This window comes from Malus domestica, chromosome 13 (genome assembly GCF_042453785.1).
Source record: "Malus domestica chromosome 13, GDT2T_hap1".
Lineage (NCBI taxonomy): Eukaryota > Viridiplantae > Streptophyta > Magnoliopsida > Rosales > Rosaceae > Malus > Malus domestica.
In genome coordinates this window covers 2,225,018-2,246,057 of record NC_091673.1, presented here as the reverse complement: position 1 = coordinate 2,246,057, position 21,040 = coordinate 2,225,018, and the positions used below count along the sequence as shown (strand labels likewise).

At 39.7% G+C, this 21,040-nt stretch overlaps 4 protein-coding genes across 4 annotated transcripts; 1 reads left to right on the top strand and 3 right to left on the bottom strand.

Annotated features, from left to right (window-relative positions):
* Positions 1 to 391: 391 nt before the first annotated feature.
* Positions 392 to 1,671, bottom strand: LOC114820577 (auxin-responsive protein IAA32). The gene is made up of 4 exons (XM_029091554.2): positions 1,484 to 1,671; positions 1,067 to 1,315; positions 878 to 986; positions 392 to 684 (listed from the first exon to the last, which is right to left on the bottom strand). The coding sequence occupies exons 1-4, from the start codon at positions 1,626 to 1,628 to the stop codon at positions 603 to 605; spliced, it is 585 nt and encodes a 194-aa protein (XP_028947387.1). The 5' UTR covers positions 1,629 to 1,671; the 3' UTR covers positions 392 to 602.
* Positions 1,672 to 2,702: 1,031 nt separating this feature from the next.
* Positions 2,703 to 6,567, bottom strand: LOC114820343 (uncharacterized). Its single transcript, XM_029090932.2, has 9 exons — positions 6,125 to 6,567; positions 5,913 to 5,990; positions 4,790 to 5,638; positions 4,513 to 4,615; positions 4,053 to 4,153; positions 3,763 to 3,937; positions 3,416 to 3,586; positions 3,238 to 3,338; positions 2,703 to 3,131 (listed from the first exon to the last, which is right to left on the bottom strand). Exons 1-9 carry the CDS (start codon positions 6,473 to 6,475, stop codon positions 3,072 to 3,074), a joined length of 1,989 nt encoding a protein of 662 aa, XP_028946765.1. The 5' UTR covers positions 6,476 to 6,567; the 3' UTR covers positions 2,703 to 3,071.
* Positions 6,568 to 6,672: 105 nt separating this feature from the next.
* Positions 6,673 to 11,263, top strand: LOC114820342 (elongator complex protein 2-like). Its single transcript, XM_029090931.2, has 9 exons — positions 6,673 to 6,946; positions 7,039 to 7,126; positions 7,251 to 7,336; positions 7,754 to 7,907; positions 8,259 to 8,419; positions 8,525 to 9,524; positions 9,678 to 9,895; positions 10,392 to 10,569; positions 10,677 to 11,263. Exons 1-9 carry the CDS (start codon positions 6,788 to 6,790, stop codon positions 11,201 to 11,203), a joined length of 2,571 nt encoding a protein of 856 aa, XP_028946764.1. The 5' UTR covers positions 6,673 to 6,787; the 3' UTR covers positions 11,204 to 11,263.
* A 2,297-nt stretch (positions 11,264 to 13,560) lies between these two features.
* Positions 13,561 to 16,697, bottom strand: LOC103414235 (RAF-like serine/threonine-protein kinase PRAF). The gene is made up of 2 exons (XM_008352633.4): positions 15,128 to 16,697; positions 13,561 to 14,982 (listed from the first exon to the last, which is right to left on the bottom strand). Exons 1-2 carry the CDS (start codon positions 16,339 to 16,341, stop codon positions 13,938 to 13,940), a joined length of 2,259 nt encoding a protein of 752 aa, XP_008350855.2. The 5' UTR covers positions 16,342 to 16,697; the 3' UTR covers positions 13,561 to 13,937.
* Positions 16,698 to 21,040: the final 4,343 nt, after the last annotated feature.

Genomic DNA, 21,040 nt, shown 5'->3' with positions numbered 1-21,040 from the left:
CCACCATTTAGCGCGAATAATGGGGGAGTGGGCTCCACCAAACTATTTAGTTAGTCAATCTGCAACAAGATTCCAGCTGTCCTTTTGATCAGTCAAGTAATTAGTAATTAATCTACGTATTCTGTTCTATTGACTTAAAGCTGAGTCTCTTTGTCGGAGACTCGGATTGTATTTGGTCTAACTATGTCTGGCTCTGCATTCTGTCACTGGCCTTTCAGTGTCCTTGTAGATTGTGATTTTCTCACGCACTAGTCACTGCACTAAACAAACTCGATAATGTTTATCGTCTTCGAGTCAGTAATATCGACGATATCTTATGTGTAATTAGATATTTTCACGTGATGCAAGAGACATGTATAAAGAAATAAATAATTAGTTAGAGGGCTAAGCGTTATTAAAAGTTTAGCTTGAAGCCTTTCTTACCACTTCTTGTGCATGCAAACATGCTATTGTTGGTTTTTTTTTTTTTTTATGATTTAGGACATTAAAGTAATCCCTCAGATTAAACAGATGAGTACACTATTTTGTAGTTGAAATGGTGTTCCAACTTCCAACGTTAAACTGTCTCTAAGAACATATGAAACAACGTGGAAAACGAAAAATTAGTTAAATTTCAAAGGAGGTGAAAGAAAAGCTTGATTCTTTTTTGCAATCCTCATTCGCGTCACACATTCTACGAATTCCCTGTCACAATTCAAAACAAAACTTCAATAATATAGTCCTTAATAAACTGGAAAATGCAATCAAAATTCAAGCAGTTATTTGATAACCATTTCATTTTTAGTTTTTTGTCATCATTTTTTTTAGTAGAAATAAAACTAAAGCAAAAAACAAAATGGTTACTGACAAGGTCTAAGTAAAGGATAAAAGAACATACTTCCATGGAACATCACCGACAGTTCGCCAATTGTCATCTCTGTCCTTGTAAAAAAGCAAAAACTCGGACCCATCCTGAAATAACCTTAACCCAGATCCAGATTGTCTACCTGAAACATCAATGCACCACTTATTAATTTGTGAGCGTAAAGATCCTCACTTTCTTAGGTTTTCTTATCCTCCTACTTACCAAACATGTCTTCCAGCTGAAATGCAAGACTCGAGTAACCACTGTGATCAGGAATACAGACTTTCCTGCCAATAACAAGCCCATCCATGTTAACCTTCACATAAGCCCTCCTCTCCTTGCTTTGCACTCCCTCTGCTTCTTCGTCGCAATCTTCCGCGACACTTCTCACGTTTAGAATGCTAGTGTTCTTCAAGTTCAGGTTAGCCTGGGGCCAATCTATCAGATCATCATATCCCTCCAAGCTCACCACTACAAAAGTAAATGCAATGTAAAAAAAAAATGAAAACAGACACATGTGAGTTTGGCCAGTTGGCCTGTCTTGAACCAAGTTCGAATTCCGTTTTCTGCAGATTAGTAGTTTAAAATATCTCTCGTAGAAGAGGTCGAAGAAGAAAAAGGGAGGAAGAAGGAACGTACAATGTGCAGATGGATGGTAAGTTTCAGGCTGCAGAGCTCTGAGGCTAAGACCAAGATCAATGATGCCATCATTCTCTTTGGCTTCGTAGTAAGCTGACTGGAAGGTTGAAGGACTGACCAGAAAGCTTAATGCATTTGGATCCATTAAATCTGACTCACTACTTAGTCATTACAACATCTGCTACCATATATATATATATGTATGTATGTATGTATATATATAGACATGTATGTATATATGTATATGTATGTATACACACATATTTATACCGGAAGCGGTAGTGAGTAGACATTGTAACATGGAAGACAGAGATCCGTCTGCTTCCATTACCAATCATTCAGTTATGTGTTTGCTTATCTACTTGTGCTGCTACAAAACGTGCAAGTACAAGTTAGGAACAAAACACCACAACGACAAGGGATGGTCTCTGTGATTGTGACTGCATTGGTTAGATTCTGCAACCTAAGCTTGCTACAGATTAAGGGTTTGAAATTTCAGGTCGGAATTCAACAGAAATCGGACGCAGGAGATCGATTCATCAGCTGGTTCGACGAACTTATAACGAATTAAAAAACATGCATGCATACGTGTTCATTTCGACACCATGGTATTATCGAAACTCTCTTGTTATTGCTGCATCTGAAATCTACTACAAAATTGCTGCATGTATACAATAAAACAGTCAATTAAAAGTTAAAAGAAAATGAAAATCACTCCAATCTTCGTATGACTGAAAGCGTTTCTAGAAAAAATATTTTTAGGTTCTAAAAGCACTTGAAGTGTTTTCTGTAAGAAACACACTAGTTTATGTGTCATCCAGGAAACACTTTTAAATGTTTTTCCACAATTTACTTACATTTTTACTAAATATTAGTTTTAAAAACATTTTCATCAAAAATGTTTGCAGTCATTTTAAAAACGTTTCCAAACGAGTTCTAAAGCTTTGGTTCTATTTGTTGACCTACTTCTGTTAAATTCCACGATTGTTACTTTTCGAGGGAACACCAATGCCCTACAACCCACTCCGGCATGCCCTCTAAAATACAAGACATGAAGCTTTCAGATAATAAGATCTCAACACCTTACTTGTTTTTCCACCGCCCCATGAAATTTATTGATAAAAGGTACTATTGAAATAGCGGAAGGTCACGTGATGAGAAAGAGACTAATAAAAATGATGAAATATAACACTTTCGATAGTACTAGTACTGAAGAATCTAAGGAAGAAAACAAGAGATTGATATACGGCCATGTGGGTTTGCAATCCATAACTTGGTTGCACCACGTAACTATATTCCAGTATCATACAATAATTTTTCGTATTCACTACTTTACTCCTTGCTGACAAAATGTTGAATGTGATAAACTGTGTTTTGTTGTATAAAAACCTTAAAACTCGCCTCCACCATGCGTCCTCAAACAAAAAGTGTCCTGTGTATTAACTTATACTTTAGGTCTGCACCCGGAAATCGTAAAGAACTTGATCAGGTCGTGCACCGATAAAGATGATGAAAGCCTTTCAAGCTGGTTGTGAAATCAAGCTTACTCCCGTAACAAATTGAAGGGATTGTTTCATGGTTTTGGTAATCAAGTTGAGTCGTGCCGACAAAGAAATTCGACTATACATGGATGGACCTGCTCCACTGCCTGCAGTTCAAACATATATATATATATATATATATATATATATCAATTGAGAACGTCACACTATTGTACCATAAGAGAGGGAGGGAGAGAGAAGAAAACTTCGTACCAATTTTCCTCCGACCAAATCATAATGAGCGTAGTGTGGACCACCCGGTTGTCCGAATAGTTTATATGTAACCAGGTGCTGTGGAATCAGCTTCACGGTTTCTGGTTCACCAAAGTATCATAAGTGCGAATCACAGAAACTTTAGAGAAAATATAAGCCATCTATGCTGAGATTTTACCTTCAACCGCTTCAGGTGGGCAAATTAGATCCTGGTCTCCGGCAAGTGCCAAAATAGGGACACTACTTTTGTTTATATGATCCTTGTACAAATAGGCACCGCTCCTGTCACGTAATCCACCCTTCCGAAAAGCTGTTGTTAACTGCAATAGAAGTTTTGCGGGTATGGTGCCTGCCATTTGTAAAAAGCACAGAATCACTAATGGTTGACTTCTTGATGAATCAGTTAGAGACATCCATGAAGAGTGGCTCTAGCAACAACTTTTTAAATAACCACTCATCATGGTTGACTTGTTGAATTTCTCGAATGAAATTGACAAAGTATATCGTGTCGGTAGGAATACTTACAAAAGTTATTCAAAACAAGCTTTTCCAACAACTCCGGATGCATCATGTCCTCTGCTGAAATCAAGTTATTGAGCCAAGAGAAAACATAAGGAGGACGGGTTGAGAGAGGATAAGTTGCTGCCAGTAGACTTCCTAAAGGAATAGCTGGCACATTGAGAGCCTGGGCGGGATCAGCCTACATGACAAGTTCCTTAACATTAGTTCCTTAACAATGTTTAAGCTACACTAACAATCACACATTCATTGTAATTAATTTAGAGATGATCTACCGCAACTCTGCATCCACTTACAAGGGGTATGAGCAGTTTGAGAGTTGACTTTGAAGATGTGTAATCAAGTGATGATGCTATTGTTACAACAGCTGCTAATTGGGACTCTCTTCCTTCAGAACCTTAAAGATGAAATAAATGAAGGTATCAGACTCGTATGCTGGAGCGTTTCTTACAAAGTTTTACGAAATGAAAATGGTACCAAAGCATATCATGGAACCAAAACTGGAAGCATTCAATCAAATCTGCTATCAGTATTTAAGCAAGTTCTTAAGAAAAAAATTTCATAACACTCAACCGGACTCAATTGTACTGGGGAAAGAAAATAACACATTAGAACACCGCGTGAGGGGTAGAAAAACAGCACATGAATAACGGGTATTCAACCAATCAAGTATCAACAATAATACATAGAGCAGCGAATTCCACCCAAAAGGCAAATAAAGAAAAGGAAATGCATGGGGAAAAAAGGGAATCTCACCGCATCGTGAAAGCATTGCGTAAAGCAATATACCACCCATCGAGTGTCCAACAGCTAACAACTTCCCATCCTTTGGCTTACTTTCTGCCATTATATAGTCCATCTGTAAATTAACATTGAAGACTATAAATTCATCATGTAAAAGGAAGGAAAACTATTTGATTCAATATAATAGAAGAGATACTACGTGTAATCCAAATGGATGCTTCTCCTAAAGACTAAATTCAAAAAGGGCAATCATATGATAGCCTTCCATCAAGATAAATTGTCACCTCACCACAGCAGGTACATCCTCTTCCAAGTAATGGTCAAAGTCCCAATCATATTTCACCATCAATTCAAGTTGTTTCTGGAAATCTTCCAGCGTAGAATTAAAACGCTCTTGCAAGTCAAACAATGGAGGTGAAACTGATCGCTGACCCTCTTCAATGATATTTACAAGCCTTTGACTGAGGTCCTTGATCTGGCTAGCAATAGCTGAGTTTTGTCTTGTCTCTAACAGGCCTGAAATCTTATAGCTTATCTCATTAATACGCTCAGATAATGCAGAACCAGCGAACAGTTTTGAAATTTGGTCAAGCAACTTAGCAGCCATGATCGTCGATTGACCTTCACTGAGAATGCCAGAAAATCTTTCTGACAGCTGCGTAAAATTTTCTGTCAACTTTGTCACTGATTTTGATTCATCCCCTACAGTTAATATATTTGTAACGTCTCCACTGAAAGCTGAAATCACTCCTTGAGCAGGAACCTCAGGTGCTGAGGCACCAGACTGCTTTTCTGCAGAAAATGCTCCATTAGTGGCACTCTTAGAAGAAGAATTCTCATGTTTTTCTTCTCGAGCAGGAGTCTCAGGTGCCGAGGCAACAGGAAAAGCTGCATCAGGTGCACTCTTAGAAGCTGAATTTTCATTTTTTTCTTCCTGAGCAGGAGTCTCAGGTGCTGAGGCAGCAGGAAAAGCTGCATCAGTTGCACTCTCAGAAACAGCTTCCATCTCTTCAGACCTTTCATGGGCAGATTGCTGAATTTCCTTGCGATCCGATTCTTGCACGCTCAGTCCAGCACCACGAACTTCGAGAACCCAGGTCTCGAATCCTTGCCTAGACATGTAACGCGCAAACGAAGACTGCAGATATGCCACATTCCATCAGCAATCACAAATAAACCAAGTCAAATGCACACATTGACATTGAAAACTCCCTCCTTCTAGTGTTCTTTTGCAAAAATTAAGAATAAAGTCGTGAAATTGAGATTTTTTACAATTTTTCTCTATCATCTGGCTATAAATTAACAACATTTTAACAAGAACAAGAAAAATGATTCTTTTTTTTAATTAGATACATTAATTTAACGATTAATTGAGAGATTAATACAATTATTTCATGCAAATGTAATGTTACCTCGGGAGAGAGATCATATCCAATGGCGTTGGTCCCCACTCCTGACAAAAGCAGCAATGGATGTTTCCTCTGAGGCGCCTGTTTCAGTAAACACTCACTCAACCTCAATTTCTCGTAAATTATAAGTATTAATTCCTAAGAATTGATTCATTTAAATCAAAATTTTAAAATTGAACAGAAATAAATTCCTTTTTGAAAAGTAAATTTAGTACCTTGGGGCACGGGAGGTATCGCCATAGCGCGAGCTTCCAATCGGAGTTCGGCACGGACACGTAGTGGAGCTCATCGGCCGTGCATATCGACGGCTTCTCCGGAAGTTTGACGGCGGCGGCCTCTCCGGGGTCGGTGGAGAAGGCTCTGAGCCGGAACGACGTCGTCCAGCACGAGGTCGACAGCGAGAGGACTCGACGCGCCGCGGAGGCGCGCGAGCCGAGAAGGGTGGGGCTGAGGGACCGAATGGTGGATAACGACGGCGATGACGTGGACGATGATGGTGATGATAACGACGATGCGTGATGATTCAGGAGAAGCGCGCAGCGAATGTCGTACGGGATTGCCGCCATCTGAAGTTTGGTCTTTTCTGGTTATTTCAGTTTGAACATTTCTCCGTACAAGCGGTTGAGACGGTAAAGTGTGGTGTTGAACATTTCGCCTGTACACTTTACCAAGCGTAACAGGCCTTGAATATATCGTTTTTAGGCCCAAGAAGTAAGTCTTTGATTTTGGGCCTCGGCCCATTTTCCTAACTCCGGCCCAAACATTCCTTTCTTCCTTTCCGTCACTTTTTCCCGGACCAGCAAAAGCGGAACGAGAGCTTCCAACACCTGAAGCTGAAGCCGCCGTCTATCTGCCAAACCACAGCAAGTTCTTCCACCATGTCTAGCGGAGATGGTGGCAGAGGAGGGAGTGGGGTTGGAGTCAAGGGAGTGTTCATAGGAGCAGGCTGCAACAGAATCGTCAACAACGTCTCGTGGGGTGCTTGTGATTTAGTTGCTTTCGGTGCCCAAAACGCCGTCGCTATCTTTAATCCGAAGGTCCTCTCTCTCTCTCTCTCCCACCCCCCTTATGAACCCAGTTTTCCATTCAAACTATTTTATTTTTTATTTTTTTACAAAAATGGCTGCAGACTGCTCAAATTTGGACTACTCTTCCGGGTCACAAGGCTGCTGTGAATTGCACCCAGTGGCTCCCAAGTAACAAGTTTGCATATAGAGGTACTTTTTGGGGTTTTTCTGAAACAAATGAAGAAAAAAGAGAGTATTTTGTTTTCTGAATTCAAATTTACTGTTTTTAAGTTGTTATTTGGGTTTCTGACTAGATTTTGCCGGATTTCCACAGCTAAACACTTGGACCGGCATTATTTGCTCTCCGGAGATGCTGCTGGTGCAATTATTTTGTGGGAGTACTCTGTTCTTGAAGGAAAGGTATACTCTTGTCGTTGCCGGTGTGTGTTCGTGTTATTGCAATTCTTATTGTTTTTGTTGGTGTTTTCTTAAAGTTTCCTTCGAAACTTATCAGTACAGTAGGTTGCATTGAATTGTCGAACGAATGTAGCGAATAGCTAGTTAAAACTGTGTGAAAAGTTGTAGTTTTAGGTCCTCTTATTTATTTCCTAGCTAGTAGGAGGGTTCTAGCTAGCTAAAACTGTGTGAAAGGTTGTAGTTTTTAGGCCCTCTCATATGTCTCTTAGCTAGTTGGAGGGTTCGTTACTTATTTCAGTTTTCGGAAGTCTGTTTACTTCTTAATCAGTTAGTTGTGTCTGAGTTGCGAATATATTTGAAAGAATTGTTTTCTGCTGAAATGTGTTATCTTCATGGACTCTGTTTGCTTTTCCTTTACAGTGGAGGTATGTGCAACAGCTACCTCAGTTGCACAAGAAGGGTGTCACATGCATTACTGGAATTATGGTTTCTCAAACTGAGGCAATCTTTGCCTCTACGTCTTCCGATGGTACCGTTTATATATGGGAGGTTGTTTTTCCATCAACTTGTGGAGGTGAGCCCAAAATTCAGTGGACTAAGGCAAATTGTTAACTTTTATAAGTTTTATAGATATCTAAGTTGGTTTGCTTTAGTTCTACACATTTGATTCTACTGACAATGTCAAAGAAGGGGTACAAGACAGTTCATGAAGTGGCAACACCATTCCTTCCAACTCTTCCGCTAAATCGATCTACTTAGGTTCATGTTATGGATTTGAAACAACCATTATATAAAAGTTTTAACGTTCTAAAGCACAAAAATATTATGTTTTTGTAATGAATGATACAGCCAAAAGTTCTCCCTTCACATCAAATGAAAGAATTTCAAAATCAATTGGAAACATGACTTTTCTGAGTTTTTCTAGGTGACTGTGAACTGTTGCATCTGGATTCTCTCTCCGTTGGTACAAAACCCATGGTAGCACTTTCGTTATCAGAGTTGCCTGGAAGTACTGGGCACTTAGTCCTGGCAATGGGAGGACTGGATAACAAAATTCACCTTTACAGCGGGGAGAGGAGAGGAAAGGTATGTAGCATTATATTAATCAATCTTCTGATTTTTTTTTTTTTTTTGTTGTTGACATTTTTGTTCCTTAAATAAGTTTTGAATTCTTTTTATATGTACATGTAGTTTGTTAAAGGGTGCGAGTTGAAAGGGCATACAGATTGGATCAGAAGTCTGGATTTCGCACTACCTATGTGCACCAATGGTGAGGCAAGCAATGTTCTACTTGTTAGTTCATCTCAAGACAGAGGCATACGCATATGGAAGATGGCTTTAAAGGAGTCTTTGGACAGCAACCAGAGTGCTTACCAGAAAAAAAAAGTGAGCTTAGCATCTTATATTGAAGGCCCTGTACTTATAGCCGGCACAACATCATATCAGATATCGTTGGAATCTCTTCTAATTGGACATGAAGATTGGGTGTATTCAGTGGAGTGGCAACCCCCATCAAATGCATCTTCCGAAGGGATTGCCTACTGTCAACCCCAAAGCATCTTATCTGCATCTATGGACAAGACAATGATGATTTGGAAACCTGAAAAGACATCTGGTATCTGGATGAATGTTGTTACTGTTGGAGAATTAAGTCATTGTGCTCTAGGGTTTTATGGTGGCCACTGGAGCCCTAATGGAGATTCAATATTAGCACATGGATATGGTGGATCTTTCCATCTTTGGAAAAATGTCGGCACTGACTATGAAAATTGGCAACCACAAAAGGTTCCATCTGGGCATTTTGCAGCAATAACAGATATGGCATGGGGAAGATCTGGTCAATACTTGCTGTCAGTCAGTCATGATCAGACAACTCGAATTTTTGCTCCTTGGCAAAATGAGGCGTCTCCTAGGGACGAGGAGTCTTGGCATGAAATTGCTCGCCCTCAAGTTCATGGTCATGATATTAACTGTGTGGCCATCATCCAAGGAAAAGGGAACCATCGATTTGTCAGCGGAGCTGATGAGAAAGTTGCCAGAGTGTTTGAAGCTCCTTTGTCTTTCTTGAAGACATTGGGTCATGCCATTTCACAAACGTCTAACTTTGCAGATGATCTCCAAGTTGGTGTTCAGATTTTAGGTGCAAATATGTCTGCTCTTGGGCTATCACAGAAACCTATTTATGTTCACGGTAACTCTCTCTCCTCGCACCTTTCTTTCTTTTCTAATATTAATGTGGTTTTTCTTGCAAGTATCGTTCTTTTTTTTTCTTAATTAAGTTTTGTAAATTAGGAATAGTTTTTAAGGGCTTACTTTATTTATTGATTTTGTTTCTTTTTGTCAGCTGAGCAGCATACCCCAGACAAGAATGTGAATGATGGCCTCGACACACTTGAAACCATTCCTGATGCAGTTCCAGTAGTGTTGACTGAACCTCCCATTGAAGATCAACTGGCATGGCATACACTATGGCCAGAGTCGCACAAACTTTACGGTCATGGGAATGAACTGTTTGCTTTGTGCAGTGATCATGACGGGAAGCTTGTTGCCTCTTCATGTAAGGTATGTGGAGTCATTGTACTTGCTGTGATAATAACGGAAACATGGATAATCTTAAAAATTTCTTAGGCAAAACATTGCTCTAGAGAATGGATCGCACTTAGACTGGTGGATAAAAAATAAAAAAAAAAGGTCATACCCAGTGCACAAGGCTCCCGCTTTACGCAAGGTCTGGGAGAGGTGAATGTCGGCTAGCCTTACCTCCATTTTATGGAGAGGCTGCTCCCAAGTCTCGAACCCGAGACCTACCGCTCATGGGCGAAGGCACTTGCCATCGCACCAAGTGCGACCTCTTACCAGTATATCTACTCTCCAGAAATAAAAAAACCCATATAACTTATGTGCTCTTATCTACAGATACAGGAAATAGATCAGTGAAACTGTACTTTTCTTCAGTATTGATAGTACCGAAAGAATTGTAAATCATTTGAAAGTAAGGCGTAACAAGAATAACTTGTTTCATAAGTTATTGTTGTACTAAACAATGATTATGTCGCAGGCTCAATCAGCAGCGGTAGCAGAAATTTGGCTATGGCAAATTGGTTCATGGAAAGCAGTTGGTCGCTTGCAGTCTCATACTTTGACCGTGACACAATTGGAATTCTCTCATGGTGACAAATTCCTGTTGGCGGTATCAAGGGATCGCCAGTTCTCCGTATTTTCAATCGATAAAGCAGGTACGCTTTAGTTTAAGCTAGGTACTTTCACTGTTACCACGTGATCACCTGTCAAAAGATTGCTAAGACTTTCCGTGATACGTAGTTCTTCTGATATCTCTGTTTAGGCACCGATGAAATTAGTTACCAGCTCGTAGCTAAGCAGGAGGCACACAAAAGAATCATATGGGCATGCTCTTGGAATCCACATGGCTACGAATTTGCCACAGGCTCGAGGGACAAGACGGTGAAGATCTGGACGGTGGAAAATGAGTCTTCGGTGAAGCTGCTCACGACTCTTCCCCAGTTCAGTAGCAGCGTCATGGCCCTTTCTTGGATCGGTCTTGATCGCAAGAGCAACGATGGGCTCCTCGCAGTTGGAATGGAAAACGGACTCATTGAATTGTGGAATCTCTCCGTTAAAAGATCTGATGCTGGAGTAGCAGGCGCAGTTGCTTCCCTCGTCGTACGGCTTGATCCGTTGATGTGCCATGTCTCTGCTGTAAACCGTTTGGCATGGAGAAACTGCAAGAATGAAGATTCCGGTAGCTTGCAGCTCGCTTCTTGCGGGGCAGATCAATGTGTGAGAGTTTTCGAGGTTAACATTAACCGACCATATTTATCGTTTTTTGTAGATGTAAAATCATTCTTGTAAGGGCCAATATTAATTTACCAATTCTAATGTAAGAGCGAGAAATGTTATTTAGACACGCAACTTTGTTGTAGCACTGTTTAATACAGGTGGGTTAGTGATACTCGGATGTTTAAAATATCTACTCAATTGTCCATCTTTTCATCAAAATATCCAAAAAATTAAGGATCGATATGAAAGATGGGTGAAATGGAAGCTTCACCTTGTATCGGCGAGATATAAGTTCTGGATATTTATTGATTTTCCTATATCTCACCGATACAAGAATAAGTTTCTCTTTCCATATTTATCCTTGATTTTTGGACATTTCAACGGAAATATTGATAATTTTGTGGGTATTTAAACATTGGATATAGAAAAATCAAATGAATATTAATGATATTTTTTGATTCACTACATAAAATTTGCCGAAACCATTGTAAATTTCAAACTTTTGATTTTTTTTGTTAATTTTTCTCTAATTTCGACTAAATTTAAATGAGTTGATCTAACAACATTTTTGAAAAGAGTAATGTTATTCATACCATATTTTTATATCATATTTATATACCACCTTAGGTGGCATATGATGTGGATAATCATATCATTTAAAAAATTTGTAGAACCCAAGGAAATGAAAGAAAAAACTCCTCGTATACCACAATCATAATTTAATGAACTAGTTTTTTCTTAATTATTAGTTTATTAAATAATGAATTAAATTTAAAAATATGATTAATTCAAATAATATGGCTGTCAATTTCAAATGTCATCTAAGGTGTTATGAAAATATGATACAAAATCATGGTATAAATTGCATTTCTTTTGAAAATAGTGGGCCCCTTAATCCACATTATTGTCTTTGCATTATACTAAGTAGAAATAAAATAAATCTCTTCCTCTAGTGGGAGCCATTGCAAATCGGATCAAATCCAAATCGAATTCCAAAACAAATATATGAATGTGACATGAGATGAAGAATTGATGGCGCCAATTTCTTCTGGCAGACCTTCTTTCTCTTTCACAAATAAATATTTATGCCCCGTCTGCCAAACTGGGAATCAAAATACGATATTTCACATATTCTTCATGTTGAACATTGAATATTGAGAGCGTCAAATGGTCCCTCCCTCTTTCTATATGGACTTGCTTGATATTCGTCGCAAAATGCGCTATTCCAATCTCAACTACTGGTAGAGAAAATTCGAATACAAGGATGGCTGGACATAATCTCTTATCTCAAACTAACTCACCTAACTCACATCTGCTTCTGTCCGTTATTTTAGCAGTCACAAACTACTACTAAAAGTATTGAGCTACTTGTCTTCACTAAGACTGGAGTGAAAACAACAACTTTCGCACAGTGTCAACTTAAATTATTATCACAATAGTACAAGTAACTCAGAAATCGCTCTCCCATCCCAAAATCAAACCACAAACCTTGTACTAATGCCGGCCGTTTAATTACTAATTAACACATTAATTACTCGACTAAATAAAAACAAGAAGAATCTAAAACACACTGTGTAACTGTGATCTGCCGAATATCGTGCACTTTTTGCTAGGGGTCAATTTCGATCCGATGAGGTTAGATGATTGTGGTGGATTTTATGTTTTGTTCTTTTGGTCGACATGATTTTATTTTTTGTTTGTTTGTTTTGGGAGCCAAAGTTTTCAAAATTTGACAACATCAAATGTCATTGTCGATTGATGTTACACAATTCCACATAAGATTTGTGCCCTCATCCCACCAGATTCCATTAACTTTAAAGCCAAATTCTACACCAATTGGTGGGGATATGTCCAAATTAACATTCATTGATCTATAAAATAGCTAAGGCTTGTTTTGAAATGGAGTGGTGGGAAATGTATCACTAAGGGCTTCCTTTGAACTTGTAAAGTGCTTTTTAACAATAAAAAAAACGTTTATAAATATGTTTGACAAGAAAATAACACTTAAAAGCGACTTTAGTTTGTGGAGGAAAATTAGTAGCACTTGGACTGAGACACGACCCGGACTCGGGGGCTAGTAATGGGGAATCTTGACAATCCGTGAGCGAAGGGCAATGCGCTTGTAAAGCTCTTTCATCAAGTCGCAATCATGACAGGACTCGAGGAAGAAGTCGCAGCTGAATTCATGCTAACAGTAACCATCAAATTACTTGTAACAAAAGCACTTATAAGCAGAAATGTTCCCTACAAATACAATCAGCAAACGGACCAAAGTGACTGCTTCTGCTTGTGCTTCCCCTCTCCCTCTCATCACAAAACTGCGAATTGCAGTGGCTTGCTTCTGCTGAGAAATTTGCAATTGAGTGACGAAACATGTATGTCATGCTAATCAAATATTTACTAAGCAACACAACATTAACAGAGATCTATTTGTTACTTATAAAACATTTATTCAGAAACCGATCTGCACAAGCACATTATTATGTTTGGTTGAGTTTTCCAGCTTTTACAGTATATAACTATAATCCCAGAGACCACCTTTTCATATTCATATCCACTTCTCTTGTATGAAGACGACGGCGGCGGCAATGGAGCAGCAACCATATGACCTTACAAGAAAGACGAAGAAGACGACGACGAAGACCACCAAAGTTTCCTTATTATCTATCACAAATACACACCACAAACAACTATACCAACACCAAAGCCAAAGACTCTAGAAACAGATATATAAACTTTAAACATAAAAACCAAAGCCTCCCACTTCCCCAAAATTGTTTCCTTCTCCAGGCATTGTTCACTTCCCTCATCTCTGCTGCTTGATGTTGTCGGTGGGAAGCTGAGCAGAGATTTCTGGCAGCACCCTGGCGGCCGCAGATGTCATAGTTTGGTACTGAGAAGGCATTGAGGGCGCCAGAGGTTGTGTGTAGTACATCTGCGCATGAGAGGGATCAGTAGCATATTCATAGGCATAACTGGCATTACCCCCAGAAGAAGGAACGGCCGATTGGGACGGATGGTGAATTTGGGTGGGGTAGCCGACATATTGCTGCTGATGCTGAGCAGAGGGGACTTGAACTAGAGGTGGAGCTGCTGTGGTTGCCGTTCTGTACACCCCTGCTGGGGCAGCCATTTCGGGTTTGACAATTTGGGCATTCCTCATTTGGCTGTAAGCCGTGGATGAGGAGGAAATGGCAGGATTAGGAGGCGTTTGGGAGTGGCTTGAAGGAATAGGAGTGGCAGAATCACTGATATTCGATTGCTGAACTGGCAAAGTGGCGTAAGGTTGTGGTTGCCTGGCAGGCATGTAATAAACTTGGTATTGCTGCTGCTGCTGCTGATCAAGCTGGGGATGATGATGGTGTTGCTGTTGCTGCTGGGGCGGATACACCGGGTAGTACGCCGGAATGGGGACCGAACCTGGGTGGTGCTGGATGTAATGTGTTCCAGCGTGTATAAATTGATGTGCCTGCTGTGCTTGTTGTTGTTGGTGTTGCTGTTGTGCTTGTTGTTGTTGGTGTTGCTGTTGTGCTTGTTGTTGGTGGTGTTGCTGTTGTGCTTGTTGTTGGTGGTATTGCTGTTGTGCTTCTTGTTGGTGGTGTTGTTGTTGTGCTTGTTGTTGGTGGTGTTGCTGCAGCTGCTGCTGTTGATGATCGAATTGCGATTGCAAAACGTACCCAGAATCGTGAACCTGTTGTTGCATCTGAATCCGAGTGGTTGGATCGGAAAGATTTAATTTCGGATCAACGAGGTTTGCTGGAAACCTGGCGTTTGCAGAGGGGATTTGAACTACTGGGTCTTGATAAATTACAGGTTTTGGGCGAGACATGGCATTTGATAAACTATTGTCACTGCAGAATTGAAATTATAACCCCCAATTAATCACTTGATCATCACCCCAAACAACAACTTAAGAGCAATTTAAACAAGCAGATTACTAAAAACAGAAGTTCTAAATGATTAATCAGGCTAATTATTGAGAACAATTAGGCATACCTTGAAACTGAATCTGGGGAGGGCAAATCAAGAACGCCACTAGATTTGGGCTGCTGAGACTGAGGAGGCAGAGTCAGTGGCTGAAGCTGAGGCTGCGGTGGCGCTGGTTTCCGATGCCCAGCTGGGGCGCCGTGATCGGATCGCTCATCGTCCGAAACTACGCGATTCAAGTAATTGGTGGCCGTGCTCAGCGGCGCGGCGGATGCCACGATGGTAGTGGGCATCGGAGGAGGTGATGAAAGGACCGCGAAGGCACCGTCGTCTTGCTTCTGCCCAACACCACCACCAACAGTCATCTGAGCGAACTGCTCTTCAATCCCCATCTTCTGATCCTGCACTCCAATCCCGCCTCCACCTCCACCGCCGCCGCCATCTTCCACGTGGACCCGAATCGGTGGCAAGTTCGCAAGCGATGGCGACGATGACGTGGACCCAAACGACGAGGAGTTCTCAAGCATCGGCGAATCGGGGACAGATTGAACGTCCTGCCCGTTCCCACCGCCGACACCCCCGCCCTGTTTGGCATTCTTGCCATTCGCAGGAACCGAAGCCTCCACGTCTCTCGAACCGGATTCCAAATTATTGGCAGCACCGCCGGAAATCGAATCGTCGTCGAGACCCAGCAAGCAGTTAACGGAGGCGGAGTCGGAGAAGCCCCGATTGAGCATACCGGACGCGCCATTGAGCGCGTTCAAGAACCAGTCCTCGGACTTATTGGCTGAAATATCGAGAATAGGCCCCATCGATTGCGACGACTCGGGCTTCAGGGGGAAGAGAAAGAGACGGAGGCGCGAGGGTTTGGACGAAGCGCCGCTGTGGTTGGCCGTGCGGTCGTACTCGTCGATCATGTTGTCGAGGTCCTCGTCGGTGGTGAGGGAGATTAAGGAGTCGAGGTCCTCGCTGGGGAGCTGGTACTTGAGGGTGAAGGGTCGGCCGTTGAGGAGGGTCTTGGAGAGGCGGTTGGAGAGGTCGGAGAGGGAGGTCTGGCGGTCGACGACGACGATTCGGGTGTCGCCTCCGACGTAGCATAGCGACTTGTCGTGGGGGCGGGGGACGATGTGGCCGCCGTAGCTGCACATAAGGCGGAGCCTGGTGGTGGGGGGTTGAGGCTCGTCCCATGAGTCGGTGTTGCGGGAGCGAGGGGAAGAGTCGAGGGAGTCGGCGTAGTTGAGGTTGTGGGATTGCAGCGGGGGCGCCGCTGGTGGTGGGTCCATAGCGGCTGATGAGTGGAGTGAGTGAGAGAGTATTGTGGGGGGGTTTTTTGGTGGGTGGTGGTGGTTTAGAATTTCACTCTTCTTCTTCTCCTTTTGGGGGCGGGGGAAGAGAGGAGAGAGAAAAAGAGGGGCTGACGAATGGTGAGTGGATGCTCTTATAGTTACTCCACACCTGGTCTGCTCTCCTCTCCTCAATATTCCAGCTGTTTGCTTTTTCTTTTTTAATTTTAATTTTTTTATATTTCCTCTATTTTTTAAACATTAATTTAGTTTAATTTGTTTGGTAAATGTACTAAAAGGGGGTTTTGGGTTGATTATTTGGATTAAAAATGTTAGGTAATAATAAAATTGTGAACTTTTTTATGGGGAGGAGGGAAAGAGGGAGGGAATTGTGGGGAAAAGGCCAAGCTGGAAATGAAACTGTGTACTAGTCCAGATGGGTTGACAGCTAGTAAACTGATTGGCTTTGGTTGGGGTCGATGAGGAAATTTTTTTAATTATGACGAGGACACAAATTGTAAATTTTGTGTTTTTATTTAAGTAGTGAAAAATTTTATTTTTTAAGTTATTAATTTTTTAATACACATATCCCATCATTATATAGTGACACGTGATGTATCATTTCGTGTGCTAATCACTCTGAAAAATCTCTTGTCGATAAGTAGGAAGCTCTTTGTGGGATCTGCTGCACCCAAACTCACAGTAGTCCTATGAAAATCATATTGAATGTCCAATCCCATAGCCCTTGACTATTTCCATTTTTTAAACAAACGACTTTATATATGCTAAGGGCGCGAGAAAATAGTTTAAGCCTCAAAATAAACTAGTAATAATGTGGTTCAAAATCGTTTTTGGCGAAAAGCAGTTGAGCTTGCTCTAAAATGATTATGAATGCACAAAATGAATAGTTACGCCCTTTTGACAACAATAGCCAATTAGAAATTTATGTAGAGACGACCGTCACATAGTATTATCAGTTGTCATTGTATTTTAGGTATTATCGTGTTAATAAATAAATAAAGTATGATTTATAACACAAGAGATAACTTTAATGAAAAACTCATATACTGTTCACTTTAACGAAAAACCATATTTTTACACTAAAAAGTCAATCATGGTACTATTCACTTTACCTTTTATTTTGTAATTATCGTTAAAACTCAAAATTTTCAAGTCATTTTCATTAGTTTTTCTTAAATTATAACATTGCATAGTGGTGCAATGATCGTACCAAATTTTTTATCACAACTTAATAGACCACCAGACAAATGTGTCTAATTGACTGGTTATGTAATTCAAACTTAAAACCTCAGCAACAACATAGTGGGCAGAAAATGCTTTTATATCAATCCTCAACTGATATGGATTGAATCATATTTGGAAAAGCAAATTATTTACGCCGTAAACTTAAATTATTCGCAATTGCACAAATAGAATCTTTTGAAACTTTTTTGTGGCTCCCTTTTACACAAAGTCACAATTCACAAAAGCAAACAAGTGTATTAAACGCGTATTTGAAGCCTTGAATTATCCCGGGCTTAATTCCGATTAGGAAGTGATTAAGAAATTAAATTAAATGCAAATCTCGTAACGCACCACCCACGGGTGACGTAATCAATGCTCACTTTTTCTTACTTGAAAACGATAACTGATCGGCCGAAATCAGAGAACCACGCTCATCCTTGTTGCACGCGCCATAACGCTTGCTGGGATTGGCCGTCAGCTGGCAAAACCTTGTATTATTTGCAGGCGTGGCTGAGAAACGTGAGGGTTCACTTTACCAAGGGCAGCCATGAGGACTCCCTGCTGTAAAGTGACGACGTTTTGCAATTGCCAGAGGGAGTTTACATGTTTGCCTGTTAGAATCTGGTGCTCCCGGGTCTACACATCAAGCTTTTTGCTTGCGTTTTACCCCTCCAAGTTTAGCAAAAAGCGTGATTTGTTCTACTAAAATGGTAAATTCCTTCAAAATATTCGGTATTCTTATTTGTTAATAATCTAATCAATGGTTAATCCTTAATCAAAGAATTGATGGGAAGTTCCAGTAACTAATTGTAGCGAATATTTTATATTATTATCCAATAATATTTCATCTCTTTCAAAAATACATATGATTGAATATTTAAACTCATATTTTCAATCTAATCCTGAAAAAGAATCAATCCTTTCTTATCTTTTACAAGGATAAACTTTTGCTCCCTTCATTGTCAAGACGTTACAAACACCGTATGATCTACTGAACCACCTCATTTGTTTTACAAACGCACAAGATCTACTGAACCACCTCATTTGTTTTACAAACGCACAATTTTCAAAAGCAAGGAAATCAATTTTTTGAATCATTGACTTTAGTCGGGTTTAATGAAATTTAAACAAATTTAAAATCGAATAACTTAAAATTTTTGCAATCAGACGTTTAAAGAGCAATTATACATGTATCGGCGATCATCCATTCATTTTTCCTTCTCATATTCTCAAGAAGAAGTGGAAGAATTTTTCCAAGAAAATACAATAATGATTAACAACAATAACTTGTCAATAAAGACAAGGTAGAGTATGAGTAATGAAAATGAAATTCATATCTTAATCCCACCTTCATGAGTCATGATGTAGTTGACGTTGCACATTTCTTCTTTTCTTAGCCTTGTATAATTGAGGATAGGCATACTATTTCCAGTCAAATTCTAAATCATACACTACTAAATTATTTTGGTAGACTTTATGTACCAATCCGGGGGTCAAATTTATCCTACCAAAGGACTATATGTAGTAAAATGACTGGTCTATTGACTCTATTTAGATATAGTCCACACACTACACATGTTGAATATGGACAAGGATTGTCTGCCCTCCACTTCCAGTGCCCTCTCCGTGCCCTTCTATTTATGTGGTCACGGTTAAACCACGTCAATATTTTATATTACTATTTATTTTTTGTCTTATTATATCTATAAAAAAACAATATAAAATGTTGACGTGGCTTAACCGTGATCACACAAAACATGAGGGCACGGGAGGGCACCGGAAGTGGAGGGCAGACAATCCTTGTCCGTTGAATATTAACCCTATAAGTTGTTTTTTTCTTTTAATTGTTTTTTTTTTTGCTTAAATATCAAAATGGTCCATATGTTATAGTTATATGGCCATTTTAGTTTGTGTTTGTCTCTGCTATCCAATTAAGGACATTTTATTCAATTTATTTTAAAAAATTCATAAGAAAAATCATATGATAAATAATTATCATTTATCTTTACATAAAAATGCAAATCAATGAGAAACAACACATATAAGAAATAAAACTTTGAATCTGAAAAATGATTAAGGTTGTGACATAAAAAAGATAAGGAGTAATGTTAGGAAGGAGGTCGAAGAGTTGGCAGAAGAATAATTTTTCTTTTAATTTATAATAATTGATAAAAAATAAAAAAATTAGATGAAAAAGTCCTTAGCTGACTAACGAAGATAAATATAAGGACTAATCATTTTAACATTTAAGCCCTTTTTTTGGAAAATGATCATTGCCGGATCCATTTCCTAGGATCCTACGATCTCGTGATCGTGCGGTCTAAATTTTAAAATTAAATATAAATAGTACCTAACAAAAACTGACCGCACGATATACGATGAACGATTACGATTACGATTACGATCACGGAATCCCTAAGATTTCCGCCATATCCTTTTCCCTTTTTTTTATACAAATTGTGAAGCATAAAGGAATATTCCCCCTACAATTCTACTAGAATTCTTTAGCTTGGCTTACTTTAGCCGGATTCAGTTAAGAATAAGAGGGACCCACCTTGAGTGAAATCCCTCTTTGATGATGTAACCCATGAGGGTCTAGGGACAAGAGTTGTCTGCCCTCTACTTCCGGTGCCCTCTTGTTTTATGTGGTTATTGTTAAGTTACGTCAACATTTTATATTATTTTTTTATAAAAATAATAAGACAAAAATGAATAGTAACATAAAATGTTGACGTCGCTTAACCGTTACCACACAAATAGGAGGGCACGGGAAGGCACTGGAAGTGGAAGGGCAGACAATCCTTATCCAGGGTTTAGAACCATACCATGTTGTTTTGACAAGGGAGGTTATTTTACTTCTCGTACGACGATGTCACATTCCTTAAGGTATCGTTTGATATGCAGATGGAACGGAATGGAATGGGACGGGACGAGACAGGGCGAGACGGAATGGAGAGGGAGTAAAGATGCATTCGGATGGAAACAAAGAGGAAGAAGAAGGAGACGGAGAGGTTATAATTTTATGTTCCACGGATGTGGAGCGAGTCGTTCCTGGGGGTGAGGCGGAACGAAAATTCACCCAAAATTCGTACAGTGCGTTCCACTAGTTTTAGGCGCACAAACGTGGGATGGAACGCCTCATCCCACTCCGTTCCATCTCGTCCCACGTATCAAACAGTAATATTTTGATGAAAAATATTACTTTATTCACAGATTGATAGTAATTTATATGTATCAAACAGCTTGACAGGCGACGGTAACAATATTACTTGTTAGTATAATTGTTAATTTGTTTGATACATTAGAAAAGACTTTAATTAAATAATTTTTAAAATATAATATTTAAAATTGATGATAAAGAAATAAACATTTGAATACCAACGTTTACATGTATAAGTAATGACACGTTGTCGTGTGAAAAGAAGTAAATCTTTACATATACAAGGAGAATAAT